The sequence below is a fragment of the Merops nubicus genome, unplaced genomic scaffold (assembly GCF_000691845.1).
Source record: "Merops nubicus isolate BGI_N331 unplaced genomic scaffold, ASM69184v1 scaffold12858, whole genome shotgun sequence".
Taxonomy (NCBI): domain Eukaryota; kingdom Metazoa; phylum Chordata; class Aves; order Coraciiformes; family Meropidae; genus Merops; species Merops nubicus.
The window spans coordinates 1-16,052 of NW_008626395.1; the positions used below are offsets into that span (position 1 = coordinate 1).

The 16,052-nt window shown below is 42.0% G+C and overlaps 1 protein-coding gene across 1 annotated transcript in view; it reads left to right on the top strand.

The window, feature by feature from the left end:
• Positions 1–3: 3 nt before the first annotated feature.
• OGFOD3 (2-oxoglutarate and iron-dependent oxygenase domain containing 3) overlaps positions 4–16,052 on the top strand; it is a gene marked incomplete at both ends in the record, with an annotated part of 46,575 nt that continues 30,526 nt past the window's right edge. Inside the window, 4 exons of the mRNA XM_008945984.1 lie at positions 4–154; positions 8,050–8,125; positions 9,042–9,084; positions 15,568–15,632. Of these exons, the coding sequence (XP_008944232.1) occupies positions 4–154; positions 8,050–8,125; positions 9,042–9,084; positions 15,568–15,632 (335 nt within the window). The remainder of the gene's footprint in view (positions 155–8,049; positions 8,126–9,041; positions 9,085–15,567; positions 15,633–16,052) is intronic.

Sequence of the window (16,052 nt, forward strand, 5' to 3'; positions counted from 1 at the left end):
CTGGCCGCGGCCGTGGGCGCGCTGCTGTGCTGGAGCTGCCTGAGCGCCGAGGACGGGGTCACGGAGGTGCTGGCGCATCACCGTGAGAACCTCCAGGACAAGTTCTTTGAGATCCCTTGCTCTGAGGACTACGACAACCACAAAAGATTTGAAGGTATTTGGGCGGGGTTGTCTGAAGTGGGGTGAAGCAGTTTTCAGCGGACCATAACTGGTGCAAACCTCCTGCTTTTCTAGCAAGCACCGGGTTACTGTGTGTGCTGTTTAAATTTCCAAATGCTGGTGCCTCCTGGGCCAGCCCATAAGTTTTTGTTTTTGAGAGTTTTCTCTGTTATTCCTGTGTTATTCTCTTCTGAAATGGCTTTGCTTAGACTGTTTGAAACAAAACTTTTTTTTTTCCAATTCTAGTGTTTTTTCATGCTCTGCTGCTTCCTGTGGTGACTTTGTTCCTGGTAAATGGCACACGGGGTATGGACTGGGTTTGATTTAGGATGCTCTCTGCTGCCAGCATGTGGTAATGGCACACATGCCACCTTCTGATTCACCTGTTTTGAGGGGGGGGTGTGTGTGTGTAGGCAGCTTTTGATGCTGCCTGCAAAGCATTTCTCTTGTGTCTTTCATTTGAGCTTTTCTGTCAGATTGGTGTTTGTCTCCCCTGGCACTTATGTTTTTGGTGTGTTGATGTTGAATTCCGTAGAGAAATGGAATGTAGATACTCTCATGAAGAGTAGTGAGAAAGTTACAGTTCACATGTATAAGCTGTTCTGATGTTTTTCAGATTTATGAAGTAATCTGAACATTTTGAGCTGGTACTGCTGCCAGAGGGCAGCTCTGCTCTTCATTTTTGTCAGCCTACCTGTATGTTTAGCTATGTGTTCACTGATAGGCGGTTGCATTTAAAAAATATTTCTAGGTTAATTTTTAGTCAAATCAGCTGTCTTACCTGGTTGGTCCATTATGTGGCTGACAAAAGATTTACTGGCAGAAAGCTGGAGGCTGTGTGGAGGCTGGAAGAAGCTGCTTGGATCTGAGGAAGAGCAAAGATGATCAAAGGGCTGGAAAATCTGCCTGTGAGGGAAGACTGAAGGAGTTAAGTCCCTTCTGGAGAAGAGGAGGCTCAGGGGGGACCATCACAGTGTCCCAGTACTTAAAGGGCAACTATAAAGAGGATGGAGGCTCTCCATTCACAAGGAGCCACATGGAGAAGACAAAGGGCAACGGGTACAAGTTGCACTAAGCAAGATTTGATCTTGATGTGGGAAAGAAATGTTTTGCAGAGAGAACAATCACTGGAACAATTTCCCAAGGGACATGGCAGAGTCCCTGTTGCTGGAGGCTTTCAAGATGTGGCTGAGCATGGTGCTAGGTATCTCATCTAGGCTCCCTTTACTACAAAAGGCTGGGCCAGGTGATCTTTCAAGGCCCCTTCCAACCTGGGCCGTTCTACAATTGTACTTTCTTCTGGTAGATAGTGCTCATCAAACTGCAGCCTGTGTGTGGTGCCCCAGAGCTGTGGAGGCAATTCTCCCTGCCCTATTCAGGTGGCTGGTCCTGGTGATGTGGGTCAGTTTTTCTTCAATGCTGCTGCTGTAGCGTCTTTTATAGAAGATTCATCCCAAAAGTTACTGAGGCCAAGAAAAGTGCTGTCAGGAAGCTACCAGCAAGAAAATGCATTTGGTAGGGTCATAATTTTGGCTGAGCACATGAAAATACATGTTCTGTTTTAACTTCTCATAGTTAGTATAAGGAGAGACTGCTTCTGGTTTCATCTGCATAGTACCAGGGCCAGAGAACCCTGCAGCTGTGTTGCCACAGATCTGATAGTTACCACTCAGTGAGGACTAAAACTCTGCATTCTGCTACTAGGGCTTCTGTGTACCCAAAACGACCCTCAGACCCAACAAAAACTTATTTTTCCCTTCCTGGTTTGCAGTTTTCTGAGCTGTGAACTTGTGATGCTGACAACTCCATCAGTTACTCCTTTCATCCTGAGGAGGGCAGGAACTGCGGGGCTGTCTCTGACTGGGAAGAGGAGCAAATGTGCTCTGTTCTTGTGATGTCATGGGGAGCAAGCTCTGCAAATGTTTAGCTTAAGTTGTGTTAGATGTCTTGATTGGATCTTAGGAAGAATCTCTTTGCTGACAGAGTGGTGAGGCATTGGATCAGGCTGCCTAGGGAGGTGCTGGAGTCCCCATCCCTGGAGGGGTTAAAAAGTGTGGACCTAGCACTTCAGGGCATGGTTTAGTAGTCATGGTAGTGTTGGGTTAGCAGTTGGACTTGATGACCTTGGAGGTCTTTTCCAACCTTAATGATTCTATGGATGCTCCCTGCAGGGTGCAGCGTGACCTCCCTTGGCTTTGTGTGAGCATGGCTGGTACCAGCCCAGGAGGAGCAAAGGACTCCCTCCTCTTGCCTGAGTTTGCTTCCAGCTTTCTAATTAGTTGCTTGCTTGCTGCTGCTTCTTAACTTACCTGACTGATTTGAGTTTTTAGCAGCTGTTTTTACGCTTGTTCCCCTGTATTCTGCTTTCAGGAAGAGATCAGTGGTATGAGAAATGTGTGAACCTCTATTTTAAGTGGTTAATTGAAGCCGAGCTGGGGTCATGAACTTGGCTCTTGGTCTGTGGCTCTCGTCCGCTGCGCGGTGCCCGGAGGAGGGCGTCGGTGAGCTGCTGAGCCGGGCTGGCCGCGCCGGCTCCTGCTCCCTGCCGGTGTCACCGGTAGCTCAGTGAGGTGCTCCGTGCGGATTGTGCTTCTCTGCCAAACTGGACTGGGCTCCAGAGCTGCAGTCAGTTGGTGGGAAATAGCTTTCCATCACTCAGTAGCTCTTCATTCTCTGCCTTTGCCCTGGCTTGGCATGTGCAGCTGCTGGCTGTGTCAGGAGGCACATGCCTGCCCTTGCTCTGTGTCTGATGCTCAGCTGTGAAAGTTTCCACAGCCAAGATGAGCTTTTTATTTGTGCACCTGTCCCTGCTTCAAATTCAACTAGTGCAACTGAGCTTTTAGTTTGCCTCAAAGGGTGTGATAGTTGGTGTCACAGAGCAGTGGGTTGATTTCCATAGCGCTGCCTGACAGTAAATGTGCTTCATACAGAAATAAAATGTGTTATTTTTCAGAGGCCAAGCACTTAACTTATTATATTTGCCGAAGATAAGGTATCTGTGAGCACAGCCCTGTCTGTGTTCTGAACCCTGCAGCCAGGTGTTGACTATTTCTGCTGTCTTGAGACATGTTTAACTACTTAAAATGACTGTGGCTACTACTGTGTCTGATCAAACTCCTGCGTAGTCTCTTATGTGTGTTGACACTTTGTCAGTACACAAAGCATCCATGGTCACTGCCCAGGAGACAGCTTTAAGGTGCTTTTCCAGAGACGAGATAAGTGAGTGTGGAAAGCAGAGAAGTCTGAGCAGTGGAGGTAAAGGTCTAGCACCTAAACTGCTGGTGTGCTTGTGGAGGTGGCACCTAATAAATCCTTGCCTCTTCTTGTCCTGCTTTGAGGTGAACTGCATTAGGGGAGCATCATGATGGGGCTTCTTTCTCATGTGAATCATCCTGGTCTTGGCAGTGTGTGATTCCTGGCCAGCTACTGCTTTAAGTAAAAGACAGAACTGCAGCTTGGGGCAGGGGCCATAATGAGTGCTGGTACTTTTGCCTGTTTTGGTGTGTTCCTCCTTTACCTTGATTGAAAAAATTACAACTGTTAAGATCCAAAGCCTTATCAAGTAAGTGAATTATTTTGTCTGCCAGGCACAAATTTGTGGAAGCTACTGGGTTCTTTATATTATTAAACTGAATTTCTGGGTGCAGGTTCTCTGAGTATGCTTTTAACACTTCAGTGCTCAGATGTACCGTGGTTTTGGAGGCAAAGACAACAGATTTCTTAATGCTAAAATTGTTTTCAGACTGTCTGACCTTTCCTTAGCATCTGTCCAGTGGTTGTGCCTTACTGTTGGTACCTGGCTGGCTATGTTGGACTTGCTTGCTTTTCTTCTCAGTTTGGAAAAGCTTCTGCTGTTACTTCCAGTACTGTCTTTGCAAGTTCTTTGTCAGATACCCTAGGCAAGTAACAATTGCTCAAGGTAACCCTGTAGTTTTGTCAGATCTGGACTCTCCAGTAGCAGCCTTGCCAAAAAGGCAAGATCTATGCAGCTGGAAACAAAGTACTTTTTTTTTTTTTTTTTTTTCTGAAATCAGAAGCCTTTGCTAGTGTTGTTGTTTTAGAATGTCACAGAAAGAAAACTATTCAGGTTTGTCCTGGAGTATTGAAATTCTCCAAATTTACCCTTTCACACCTCTTCTCCTCTTGAACATCAGCTTTCCCTCATCCCTAAGACAGTTTTCTTTGCCTTTCAAGCAATAGCGACCTCTTCACTGGCAGAAGGAGAGTCCTTTTCTTGCCTGTATTAGCTAGAAGAGCTTCCTTGTTTTTCTGTGTTCAGTTTTATCCAAACTCCTGAAAATTAGCATTTTTCTGTCAGCCTGTGAATTCAGTCTTTAACGTTTTAACAATTTTTTTAGAAGTGTACTGTCAATATCTGCACTTGTGCTTCTTAACTTTAACGTCTTTCTACCCAGTAAAATGTTTGGTACAGTATGAAGTATAGATTGTGTGATCTGTGATTGAGTGGATTGTGGTTACTAATGAAATGGTTGGTAATATTTTTTTTTCAGTTTTGGAAACCCAAATTAATTCATCTGCAGCTGTTTTTTTACATGCATCTCAGTTTAAAATTGGGTCCTGGAAGTGGTTACTGCCTCAGCCATCTGTCTCACTCCTTGGGTGAGTATTTGCTAGCCTGAGGCAGAGATGTCTCATGCCTTTCAATTGGCTTCTGAGATGCTCTTCAGCCTGGCATTCCAAAGTGAATAACTGATTTTTATCTGCCACTGCCCAATGTATGATGGAGACTTTAAAGCAGAACAACACAGAATGTGTATGTCTTTGTTAGGGCAGACAGGAAACAGTTTGCAGCTACTACGTATTGCTTTCCAGAGCTGATGGGTCATATACTCCAAAGGAGTCCAACATTTCCAGCACTTGCATTTTTTGCTGCAGGATCTGTGCTGTTTAATTTGCAAATTATTGGTTCTGGGAACTGAGATAGTGGAAATTCTTGCATTTTTCAATAACTGTGCCTAGCCTTTCTGGTTACAGAGGGGATCTTTACAACATGCCTGAAACATAGCACAGAAGCTCCTCTCCATCCCCTCCAGATTTGTAACTTAGACCAACTTTCTGCCTGTAAAGCCGTGTGGGTCTTGTTGGTTTGAATTCTGTACCTCTGGGGCTGGTACTGTGTTTTGAAGTGTTCTTTAATACACAAAGGGTCTGGATTACTACCACAACTTTGACTATTTTTGGTGCCTTTGCTTTGATACCAAAGCACTACAGTTTCTGATGAATGGTATGTTTAGGTTCTGCTCATTTCTTTAGCTCACAAACTCGAGGAGGAAAATGATCTGTGGGAGATGCAGTTCTGGTTGATTCTTGGCACAGTGCTGGGTGTTGATAAATGCATGCTGAAGAAAGTAATCTCTGCCATTATTTTAGACTGCTAGTTTCCTAAGTTATCTTCAAAGAATTTAGCATATGCTTGCTGGAGTCTGAATCCTGAACTGCTTCAAGGAGTAGTTTCTGGGTAGTCAGAAAACACAATGAATTATCTGGATTGTAATCCAGTTGGTTCCCTAACCTTGATCTGTGTTTAGACAGTCTGCTTGGAGTGGGTGCCTTTGACTGCAATTTAAACATTCCTCAAACAAGGGACTGGTCTTTCCCAAGCAAGGAAACTTTGTGTAGTTTGGTATCTGGTTGTCAGTATTCAGCATATTCACCCCCACGTCTTTCTCATTAGTTCTCTCTCTTGAAATGCTGTTGTAGCTGCAGGGCTATATCAGGGTATATACACTATGATGGAGTAGAAATTCCTACCCAGCACTTCTACTGTGGCAAAATTTCTCTTTCTTTAGGTCTGCAGTCATGGTTACTGTTAGTTGCTTTTGGTGATGATGCTTTTGACCTGCATGGGTGAGCTGATTGACTTATTTCCAGGAGTTTTGCTTCCCCTCCTGTGTTCTGAAGAACAATAAATCTCCCAAGAGGATTCAGCAACAGTAAATGTATTGGCATGTGTTAGAAAATATGCTCATCCCAGCTTTTCTGTGGCTTTACATCTAGGTGGAACTTCCCCAGGAGGTGCCAAGTGTGACATCCCAAGGTCTCTGGTGTCTCAGAATTGATTCTTATTTCTTCTTGCCTGAAGACTGTTCTGGACCAGACCTCTAATTTCATGAGGACTTTCATGTATTCTGCACCTGGAACTCCTACTGCTTGCTTGTTTCCATGAGCTATAAAAATTTAAAGAGACTTTATCATATATGTCCAGGCTGTTTGCTTCAAGGCACTTCTGTGCCAAGTCTCATATAAAAAGTTGCCTTTTAAGGCATAATTGTATAGACAGCACACACAGAATGTTATTGCTTCCTTTTGACTCATGTGGCTGGAGGGGGGCAGTGAGCAAATCTGAAATATGTTGCCTTTATTCTGACAGTACAGTTGGAACATTCAAATTCACTGCCTTTTTTGTTACCATTGCTTTCCCAGTGACTTCTAGTTGACAAATACAATGATTTCTAGCGCTTGACTACAGGGATCTCTGTTGATAAACAGATTTGGGTTGAATACCAAAACATGGGTTAAATTCAGTTCTTTGTCAATACATGAACAAGCATGTATTGATACTACATAAAGATCCTATACCTGTGCAGGAACCCTTGTTAGTGTTATCTCCATGGCTTGAACTGTTTCTTCTAGCCAATTACTCCACTTTTTCCTTAGTCAAGTAGTGATTTCACTGCTGTCTGAGTGGCATTCTCTCTTTTCTGTTACTAGCACAGTGGTGCTCTGGTGTTACATCCACTCCAGTCTGCATTGAGGTATCTCTTGTCTTCTGAATCTTGTTTTTCTCCAGGACAATTGAGCTTTTTTGTCCTGTTGAGATTGGTGTGGGTTTTTTTTTTTAGGACAAAACTATTTTCATCTTGTGTACTGAACTTAAGACACCTTTAAGACCTACTTGGATTGTTAACAGAAAGCATTTTGTATATGGAAATGTGATACTAAGGGGGTTTAGTTGCCAGACATCTTGGCTGATTTTGCAACTGTCAGCCTGAGATGAAAGGATCCATGTAGCACTACTGAGCCCTCAGGTTCTTGCTCTGCCTGTCCAAAGGCTAGACCAGAGTGTGTAAGTTGCAGTCACCCAAGATAGTCTTCCTTTCAGAGATCAGTTGTATAAGCAGGAACTTTTGTTTTCACTACTGCATGTGGGAAGAAGGGGAAAAATCACTGCATCTGTCTTGCTGCATGTACATGGAGGTACCAGATACATCTGTAGCTCATCACTAAACAAAGGCCATCTTCTCTGACTTGAAGTTGTAGATGTCCAAATGGACATCTGTAAGTCCATTTTAATCCCAAAGTTTGTAACAATCTTGTAAAGGATTGTAACAATCTTAAGGTTTCTGAAAATTATTTTCAGATCAACAGGAAAAGTAGTTTGATTTTAAAGGCATGGTATTGCTGTGTTTTGTTTTTCCTGAGTGCTGGAGGCTCTAGGTCATGCCTGACAGCCACATCTCCAGTGGCTGTGCTGCTTTGGGGCTGGGGATTCATTCCTTGTAGATCATCTCCATTCTGTTGAGTTGCACAAGGTGTATAGCAGGAAATAACTTGTAGGGTTAGTTGGTGTAATTGCCCCGAATTACACCAACCAAGGTAGCAGGGAAAGTGATGTAGCTTAGATGAGTTCTGAGGATTTGAATCTGTGCAGAAACAACAGTGACATCAGCTGGGTTGTATTCTCTCTGATTCTGGCACAAAAGACATCAAAGTGAAGATGTAACCTTCTTGTATTTAAGTGATCTTAAATATTGAGATTCACAGCATTCAGAAGGGTTTTTGGCCATCTGAAAGGCGTGTAAGAGAACACTAATAGACATTTCTTTTGAACACTGTTTGAAAGCTGAGATTTTTTTTTCTGTGTTCCAGGGTGCACTCCTAGAAAGTGTGGAAGAGGAGTGACTGATGCAGTAATCACAAGGGAAGAAGCAGAAAGAATTCGTAGGTAATTTTTCTTTCAGCTTCTTAACTTTTACAAGCTGTTACTTTAATGCAAATTTGACAGTGTTGAAGGTGTAGCACAAAGTTCATCAGCTAAAGGAGGATGGGCTGAATTGGTTAAAACAAACTATTTTTAAAAGCCCTTTTCCATTTTTTTTTTTTTTTTTTTTGCTACAGTGGAGGGAGTTTTCATATAGTCAGCCTACCTCTGTGGGGCATGAGTGTTGTAGAAAAAAAAGAAGGAATTAAGTGTTCAAGGATTTTCACTTGGCCTTCTGTTACATCTGCCCTTTAAAAATAGAACAAAACAACATAAGCTTCCTTTCAGCTGAGTCTGTTTCTGGGTAATCACGAGCTAGTGCTGACCCTGTAATCCTCTATGAACACCAAGGGGTGAGTTTTAATCAAATAGTAAGGGACACTGTCAAGTTATGCAGTTGGAAAAGTTATCAGCCTCTTTGTGTGTGATTTGGACTTGCTAATTAGGTCAGTGGGGAATATCATGGTCAGGCTTAAAGGGATCTGCAGTCATAAGTGCTTTGTTCACCAGTCAGGTTGGCCACTCTGGTTTCAGATTCAGCATTTTTACATTGTACAGGTTTATTTGTACTGCCCGAGAGAATCAAGATCTGGGATTTTTTTTGTTCTTACTTGGATAGATAAAATTTGAAAAAGTGTTTTTTGGGGAGGTTTATGGAAGGGGGCTGCAAGCTCAGACATGCTCTGCAATATAGGTACTTTATTTTCATGACAGACTGCAAGATTCAGTTTCACATACGTGTCAGCTTCTATTAATTGAACTGAGTTATCTCTGATGAATCAAATACCACTCTTACTGAAGAGTTAGATTGCAGTAATGGCATTGAAGGACAAAGTACTTGGACTTTAGTTCTCATCTGAGGTTATTGTTTTGCCTGCAGAATAGCAGAGAAGGGACTGTCCTTGGGAGGATCTGATGGAGGGGTGAGCAGTGTCCTGTTACTTCTTACATTATTTTACTGCCAAGGCACGATTATAAATGCATTTTTGGGGCTCGAGGAGATGGAGAATTTTTCCTTCCATTCAGACTTAGAAAAAAACTTGTTTGCAAAGTTATTTTATCTCCTGTTAATGCTTCTGCTAGCAGTGTGATTTGACTTCTGCATTACAGCTAACATTTCCTATTATTCAGTTCAGTTATTTCTCATGCCTCTCTTGAAGTGTCTTTTGTCTTCTCCATCTGGAAAGAGTTACTACAGCAGAACTGCACAATTTTGACTTCTGAAACTAAACTGTTTCACAGCAGCGTGTAAAGATTTGTTTTGTTTAGTGATGAAAAATGCCATGTGATGTATTTAGTAGACCTTTGAATATTATTCTTTAAAAATGAAAACAAACCCACTTCCCTAACAAGCATATTTATTTTATTTTCTTTCCCTGTGTTTGTTCTTGGGATGGTTTTTTTATGAACAAACTGTTTCTTGAGGATTTGTAAATACAACCACTCCTTTAGGCCTCTGTTGAATTAGGGCATATATTAGCAGAAAAGAAGAGACTTCAATGAAAAATAAGACTTAAATGTCCTTTTGATTATTGAGAAAGACCTGCAAAAAGTATAACCTGAGAAACTAAAGCAGTGCTGCCTATCTGAAACAATATATTAAAAAGATTCAACATCCTCTGTTCAGTTGTCTCAGGACCCCCTGGGTTTTTTAACTTCTGTGGTTGCATAATTTGCCATTTTGCCCAGATTATTCTGCCTGCTGGGAGATGTGGCTTAACTCCTGTCATTGGTGCTGTCAAATGGGTTTCCTATTGTGTTCTCTTGGGACCCACATGTTTTGTTTTGTTTTGTTTTTTTTTAATTGGTTGAACTTCCCTAAAGAGGGATTAGAAGAGCAGTGTATAACACAGACAGGTTCATGGCTTTGGACCACAGAAAGCTAATGTCCATCTGTGGGTCAGGGAATTGGGGGAACTGAGGCAGAGAAAGCTTGAAGAAGAACATGGGGGAGTTGAACTTGCTGCCCACTGCACAGGGCTGGGTGAAGGTCCTGACCTGGCTTACTTGGACAACAAGCCAGAGTACCAGACAAATATAAATCCATCTAGATCATTTTGAAAGCAGCATTGTGATTTTTTTTTTTTTTAAGGGAAGGGAAATAGGAGGGGAAAGATTTTATTGCTGCCATGAAATAAGTCTGCTAAGAAATCTGATGTATATTGAGAGATGTCTGGGCTCCAATTCAAGCCTTCTCACATTCCCCATAATCTGTAAGTGTGAGGAAGTTACTGTGTGCTGCTGCTTCCTAGGGAAAGGTGCAAGAAGGAAGCTGTGCAGTACTGTGTTAAGGCCTTATCCACTTTCTTGGATTAACACTGAAAGAATCTCAAAACAAGAGCTGACTTGTGTTTCTGAGAGACTGTTTAGGAGAAGCCTTTAAATACAAGTTTTTTCTATTCTGCTGTTTTCCTGACTTTCTTTTGATGTGTGTGCTTGTATGCCCCATGCCATGGAGTGAGTCTTTTCCCAATAGTGCTGTCTTGGTTTCCAGATTTCATTAAATACTGATGGATATGTGCTGATAATACATAGATGAAACTGGCTTTCTTCTTTTGAGCCTCTTATCTTTTCAAATCTCTTACCTATGTAGCATACAAAATGCTTCAAGTCTTACTTTGGCCAATTTGCCTGTATGCCTCTCAAGCTTCAAGCTTGTCAGATTAGGTTTGGCTTGTTGGTTTGAATTTCTTAGACTTTAGAGTTTTTGGATAATTCTGTCCAATTATGTCTGTTACTCTTTTTTCTTTAAATAAATCCTTGATTCTGTTAAATTCTGTAGAATTTCCTTTAACCACTTGATCTCTCCACTATTCAAAATAGTTTCTTCAGATTTCTACTGGGTGGAGACTGCTTTTTTCATTCTCTGTTTTCTTAATATCTGTGTAAGCAATACGTCTGTTTGGTTTTTTGGTCTGTCATACTTAAATTTTGAGTTTGCAGAAGTGGATTTGTGTCTGTCAGGATATAATTTATTAACTTCAGACCTAAATATGTGGTTTATGACTCTGTCAATTCTCTCTTCCCTTTGCCCTTTCTGCTTCCTTGGAGTACTAAGTATAGCACAAACTTGTTTCCCTTTCTTGCATTTGTGTTGAGAAGGTCCTGGCAAACATCTGAATTATTGAAATCTCCTAGGAGTTATGCCCCAGTTGTCATGCTGATGTTTCTTCTTTTGTAATTTTTTCCTAGATTTATTTTTATTTGTGAGCACACAGTGAGGCTAGAAGAGGTCATTGTAATCTTCTAGTCTAACTTTCAACAGAATCCAAACAGAAGCATCTTCTCCACCAGTATGCTGCTTTATAAAGATGATGAGCTTTCCCCTTCTCCCCTACCTAATACTTCCTTGCATTCTGCCCCTGCTGTGTTACCACTTTAGTCATGACTCATTCATTCACATCTTTGTAGGTGCTGCCATCAGAACATCTCTCTAGTGTAAATGACATGACTCATTCACTGTCAGATCTATTGGCACTTCATTTAGAAGCCTCGGAAAAGAAATCTCTTGGTGCAGCCTGTCAGCTGCAGTCTGTTTCCTGTGTTGAAGCAAAACTGGCAGGAGCAGCCACCTAGACCTCCTTTGTGAAGGGGAAAATAGTTTCTTCTTCACCAAGAGAAGCAAGCAACCTGTAGCTGTGAAGCCAGACAAGGGCTGCTGATGTGGTTCCATGGACCCATGCACAGCACAGTCTTTCTGCAGGCCATATCCCTCCCTGTTCTGCTTTCAGCCCTCCCAGCCAAACTCTGAAGTCCTCAAAATGCTGACAGCTCTGTTTTCCAGGGAGAAGATAAAGCCTCTGCTTAACAGTTGTGGCTAGTAGTGGAAGTATGAGATAGGACATAGTTTTCTTCCTTCCTGGTATAACAGCACTTAGGAAACATGTACTTGTGAGGAGTGACATACTTGGCAGTGTATAGCTTGACTTAGAGCTGTGGTGCTGTCATCTGGGCCTAACTCTAGGAAGCTGAAGAGGAAATGGTTGTGTCTGATCTGTATCTAGTGTGAAATTGTGCTGGACTCCATATCCAAATATTGCATTTAACTGCTACAGTAGTAACCTATACCTCTAGCAATCTAAATGATGAATGTGTTAGGTTGGTTACAGCTATGTCTCATAATTAATTAGTGTAACTTTTAAGAGGCATTACCCTAAGAGCATAACCCTGTAACCCTTGTCTAATCTCCAGATTCATGTAGGGAAGAGTATTTAAAGCTGGTATTGTCTTGAGAGTCTGTGTAAGACTGCCTGCAGTAACAACAGGTTTGATGCTACCAAGGAACCAGTGGCTGTGTATAATTGTAGAATCACAATGTGCTGGGGGTTGGAAGGGACCTCTGGAGATCATCTCATCCAGCCCCCCTGCTCCAGCAGGTCACCCACAGCAGGGTGCCCAGGGTGGTGTCCAGGCAGTTTGGAATCTCTCCAGAGAAGGAGACTCCACAACCTCTCTGGGCAGCCTGCTCCAGGCTCTGCCACCCTCACAGGAAGGAGTTTTTTTTCTTCCTGTTCAGAATCTCCTGGGTTCCAGCTGGTGCTTCCTCACTGGGCACCACTGACAAGAGTCCAGCCCCATCCTCTTGACCCCTGTCCTCTAGCTCTTCCCAGTTCCAGTGGTGAGTGTTCCCCAGGAGGAGTGGAAGGCTGAGTGTTACCAGCTCCTCTGTAGACAATTAGATGTAAGATTCTGCATTTTTCTTTTCTGGGGCAGTGTCTGCAGTTTTCTTTCCAATTATCACTTAAAACACTGAAGAGGTGGAAGCATTGCTGTAGGAGTGAATATATATTTCATGTTTAGCAGTCCCTTCTAGTGAGGATCAAAGGCAGGGCCTGTCATGCTTGGTGAGATGGGGTAATGGACCCTTTCTACCACATGCTGAGATGTGGTGGTTACTTGGATGTTCTTTCTGAATCCTGTTAGCAGTGAGAGGGTGGAGAAGGGGTCCTACAATACTGAAGGTCCGAAAGAACATGTATTTGTGCTTTATTTTTGTAAAGGAATTCAATGTTCTTTCTACAGAAGTCCTGTAAACCGTGGTAGTGGGGTAGTTCTGCTAAACCATCTCAGAAATAGGTGTGTGGCTCTGGGTGTTTGCAGTCTTCCTGCCATCCTTAATAAACTTTGCAGAGCCTTCAGCCTGGGAACACTGACCTGAGCTGCTGGCTGCCCCTTGATCAGGTGAGTGAATTTGAATCTAGTGTTGACACAGGCTTTCACCAAGGTATTCTTCTAAGTGTAGGAAATGATGCTGAAAATATTTAATGTTCTGAAATAGCAGGGGCAAAAAAATAAATGTTTTGGTTGCTTTCCAAGGTAGCTGTTGAACAAATAGCTCCCTGCTCATGTGTCATCAAGTCCCTCTCTATATTTGGCAATTTAGTTGTTTTCCACTGTCTGAAATGACCCTGAAGAAAATTCTTTTCAGGTTCCCTGTTCAATTTTCCTCATTTGGCTTTTCTAGGCTTTATATCATAGCTATTACCTTTTCTGCTGTGAATACCTATAGTTCTTGGGGATGTCTTTTATTGATTCATGTGGTTGTTTTGGGTCTTCCCAATTGTAATCATCTCGAGCTTGAGCGAGAGGAAGTGTGTATATGTGGAAGGCATGTTGAAACTATTTAGGAGGCTATTTGTTTGGAAATCCATCTTTTCAGAGGTGTCCTGCTACTTTGCCTTATTGTGTACTTCAGCACAAGAAGCACATTTTTGAAGCTAGATGGGAGCAGTTTTATTTCTACCTGTAGCTTTGATTATTGTACAGAACCAGAAACCAATAAATGAAAATACCTTACTTCTGAAACTTGAGTAAAGCTTATTACCAGAAGTGCTCTTGCAGGACTGTGAGATTACTTGTTTCCATAACAGTCCTCTGAAGCTGTTGGAGAACTGTGGGAAGGGGAGGTCTGAAAAGCTCATGTTATATCCACTTGGATAGCTTGTAATTTTATATATTTTTAAAAGGGGTAAATACAGATATTTGGGTGTATTTATTAAAAGAAAGTTGTTGCTATCCCTTTTAAAAGGTGGCTTTGGTGGAGCTCCCCTGATTCAGCTCCCAAGCTCAGAGCAGTTGAGCCTGAAGCAATTTTCTTTAGCTCAGAGGTTGTCATGGGTGTCATCTTCCACCATGATCCAGGGGAGGAGGGAGGACAGTTTGGGGCTAGGGGTGGATGTGAAGCTGTATAGCTGGCCTGGCCTTGCAGCTCTGACATGTCTGTGTGCTGATGATTTGCTGCTTCTCATGCACCAGCCTGTCTGCATGTGGGTGAAGACAGAAGGTGGCTCCAAACAGTATTGTTCCAACCATGCCCAGAAATTCTTGTGGCTAGTAAGGTGGAAGCTGTCATTCTTTCCAGGCAGCTCACCTAGCAGTATTATTATTGTTTGGATTTTGTTGGAATAATGTGAATGGTGTGTGGTGCGTCAAGAAATGCCAGATTCCAAGATGAGTGCTTTTGCCTGGATATTGTGTGGCAAAGATGTCATTACCTTGGTGCTCGTCTGGTTAATTAACTGCTGTGATTTGATATTTCCAGTATAAAAAAAGACTACTTGTAAGCAGTCATATTTTTTTAATATGGCTATTTTTAATACTCAACTAATTTTTTAATGTTCAACTGATGCAGACCAAACGTGTATTTTGTGGACAGCAAGGGACATACAAAAGTGTTCTTTACTCCACTTAGGAAAATAATTTGGAGTCCTGAGAGATAGTTCTCTATCCTGGCAAATCTGAATACTGATCTCTTTAGCTTGGTCTGGAGCTCAGCAGAAGCTTGGCTTGAGTCAGTTTGAAGAAATGGATAGAATTTCCAGATGTAGAAACTTTTTACTCTTTGGTTTTATTTTACAGTGGTTTAGAAATTGAGGAAAAGAAAATTTGGCTCTAGTAAGCCCAAGAATTATAATTCTTTTAAACAGACTTTTATGTCTGTATTAAATATGAGAAGCATACAGGAACTCATGGTGAAGGAGAAGGTTTAATAACAAATGTTGGGGAAGATAAATATTAGTACTGCTATTTGAGTGCTTCACAAATATTGGAAAATGAGTCATCTTTGTGTGGAAGGGAAATGTCTCAAAGGGATCCAGGAACACAGCGTCTTACCCTAGCCCATGGAGGACGACTCTGGCAATTCTGTGTGTCAGATTTGGACCTTGGGAACAGCAGTCCTCTGCTTTTGTCATAGAACTTGAATAATTTGTGCATCTGTATAGCGAATTAAGGCAACCTTGTACTTGCAAAGTAAGCATTAGTATTGTGAACCCAAATGCTAGAAACAAATATTTTTACTTGGGAGGCTGTGGAAAGTGAGAGCCACCTTGGGACAGTTATTAAAAGGCATAGTTAAATAATAAAACCTTTTCATGCTCATTTTTTCTACTTGTTTCCTTTCCCAGGCATCCATTTTGGACTTGCACTCAGGAGCTCTTTCACTGGGGAAGCATTTTGTCAATCTGTACAGGTAAAGTGGGGCTGTGGCTCACTGCCTTTGTTATCCTATACTTGCGGCTTTGCTGTTTCAAATTTCTCAAGCCCTGTGGGCTGGGGTTAGTAATGACAAACTGTACAAGTTGGTTAGATTCCCCACAGTTTCCATGACCAGTTAAAGAGCATTTTGTGGCATGAAAACTGATCTTTTGTTGAACTGGGCTCTTTGAAAGCTACCATTACCTCTATTTTCAGAGTTCTACTTGCATCAGTAAATAATAATTTTTTCATAGTTTTAGTCTAATTTCTCAGCAGTGGAAGAAATCAGGTAGTCTGAACTTTTAAAAACCTGAATCCATGTGCTTATTTCCTATATGGGAGGGGACTTTTTTCACACCTGGGTAATGCCATTATCAGTTGTTGCATCTTGATCCTTTAATATCTTAACATTTAG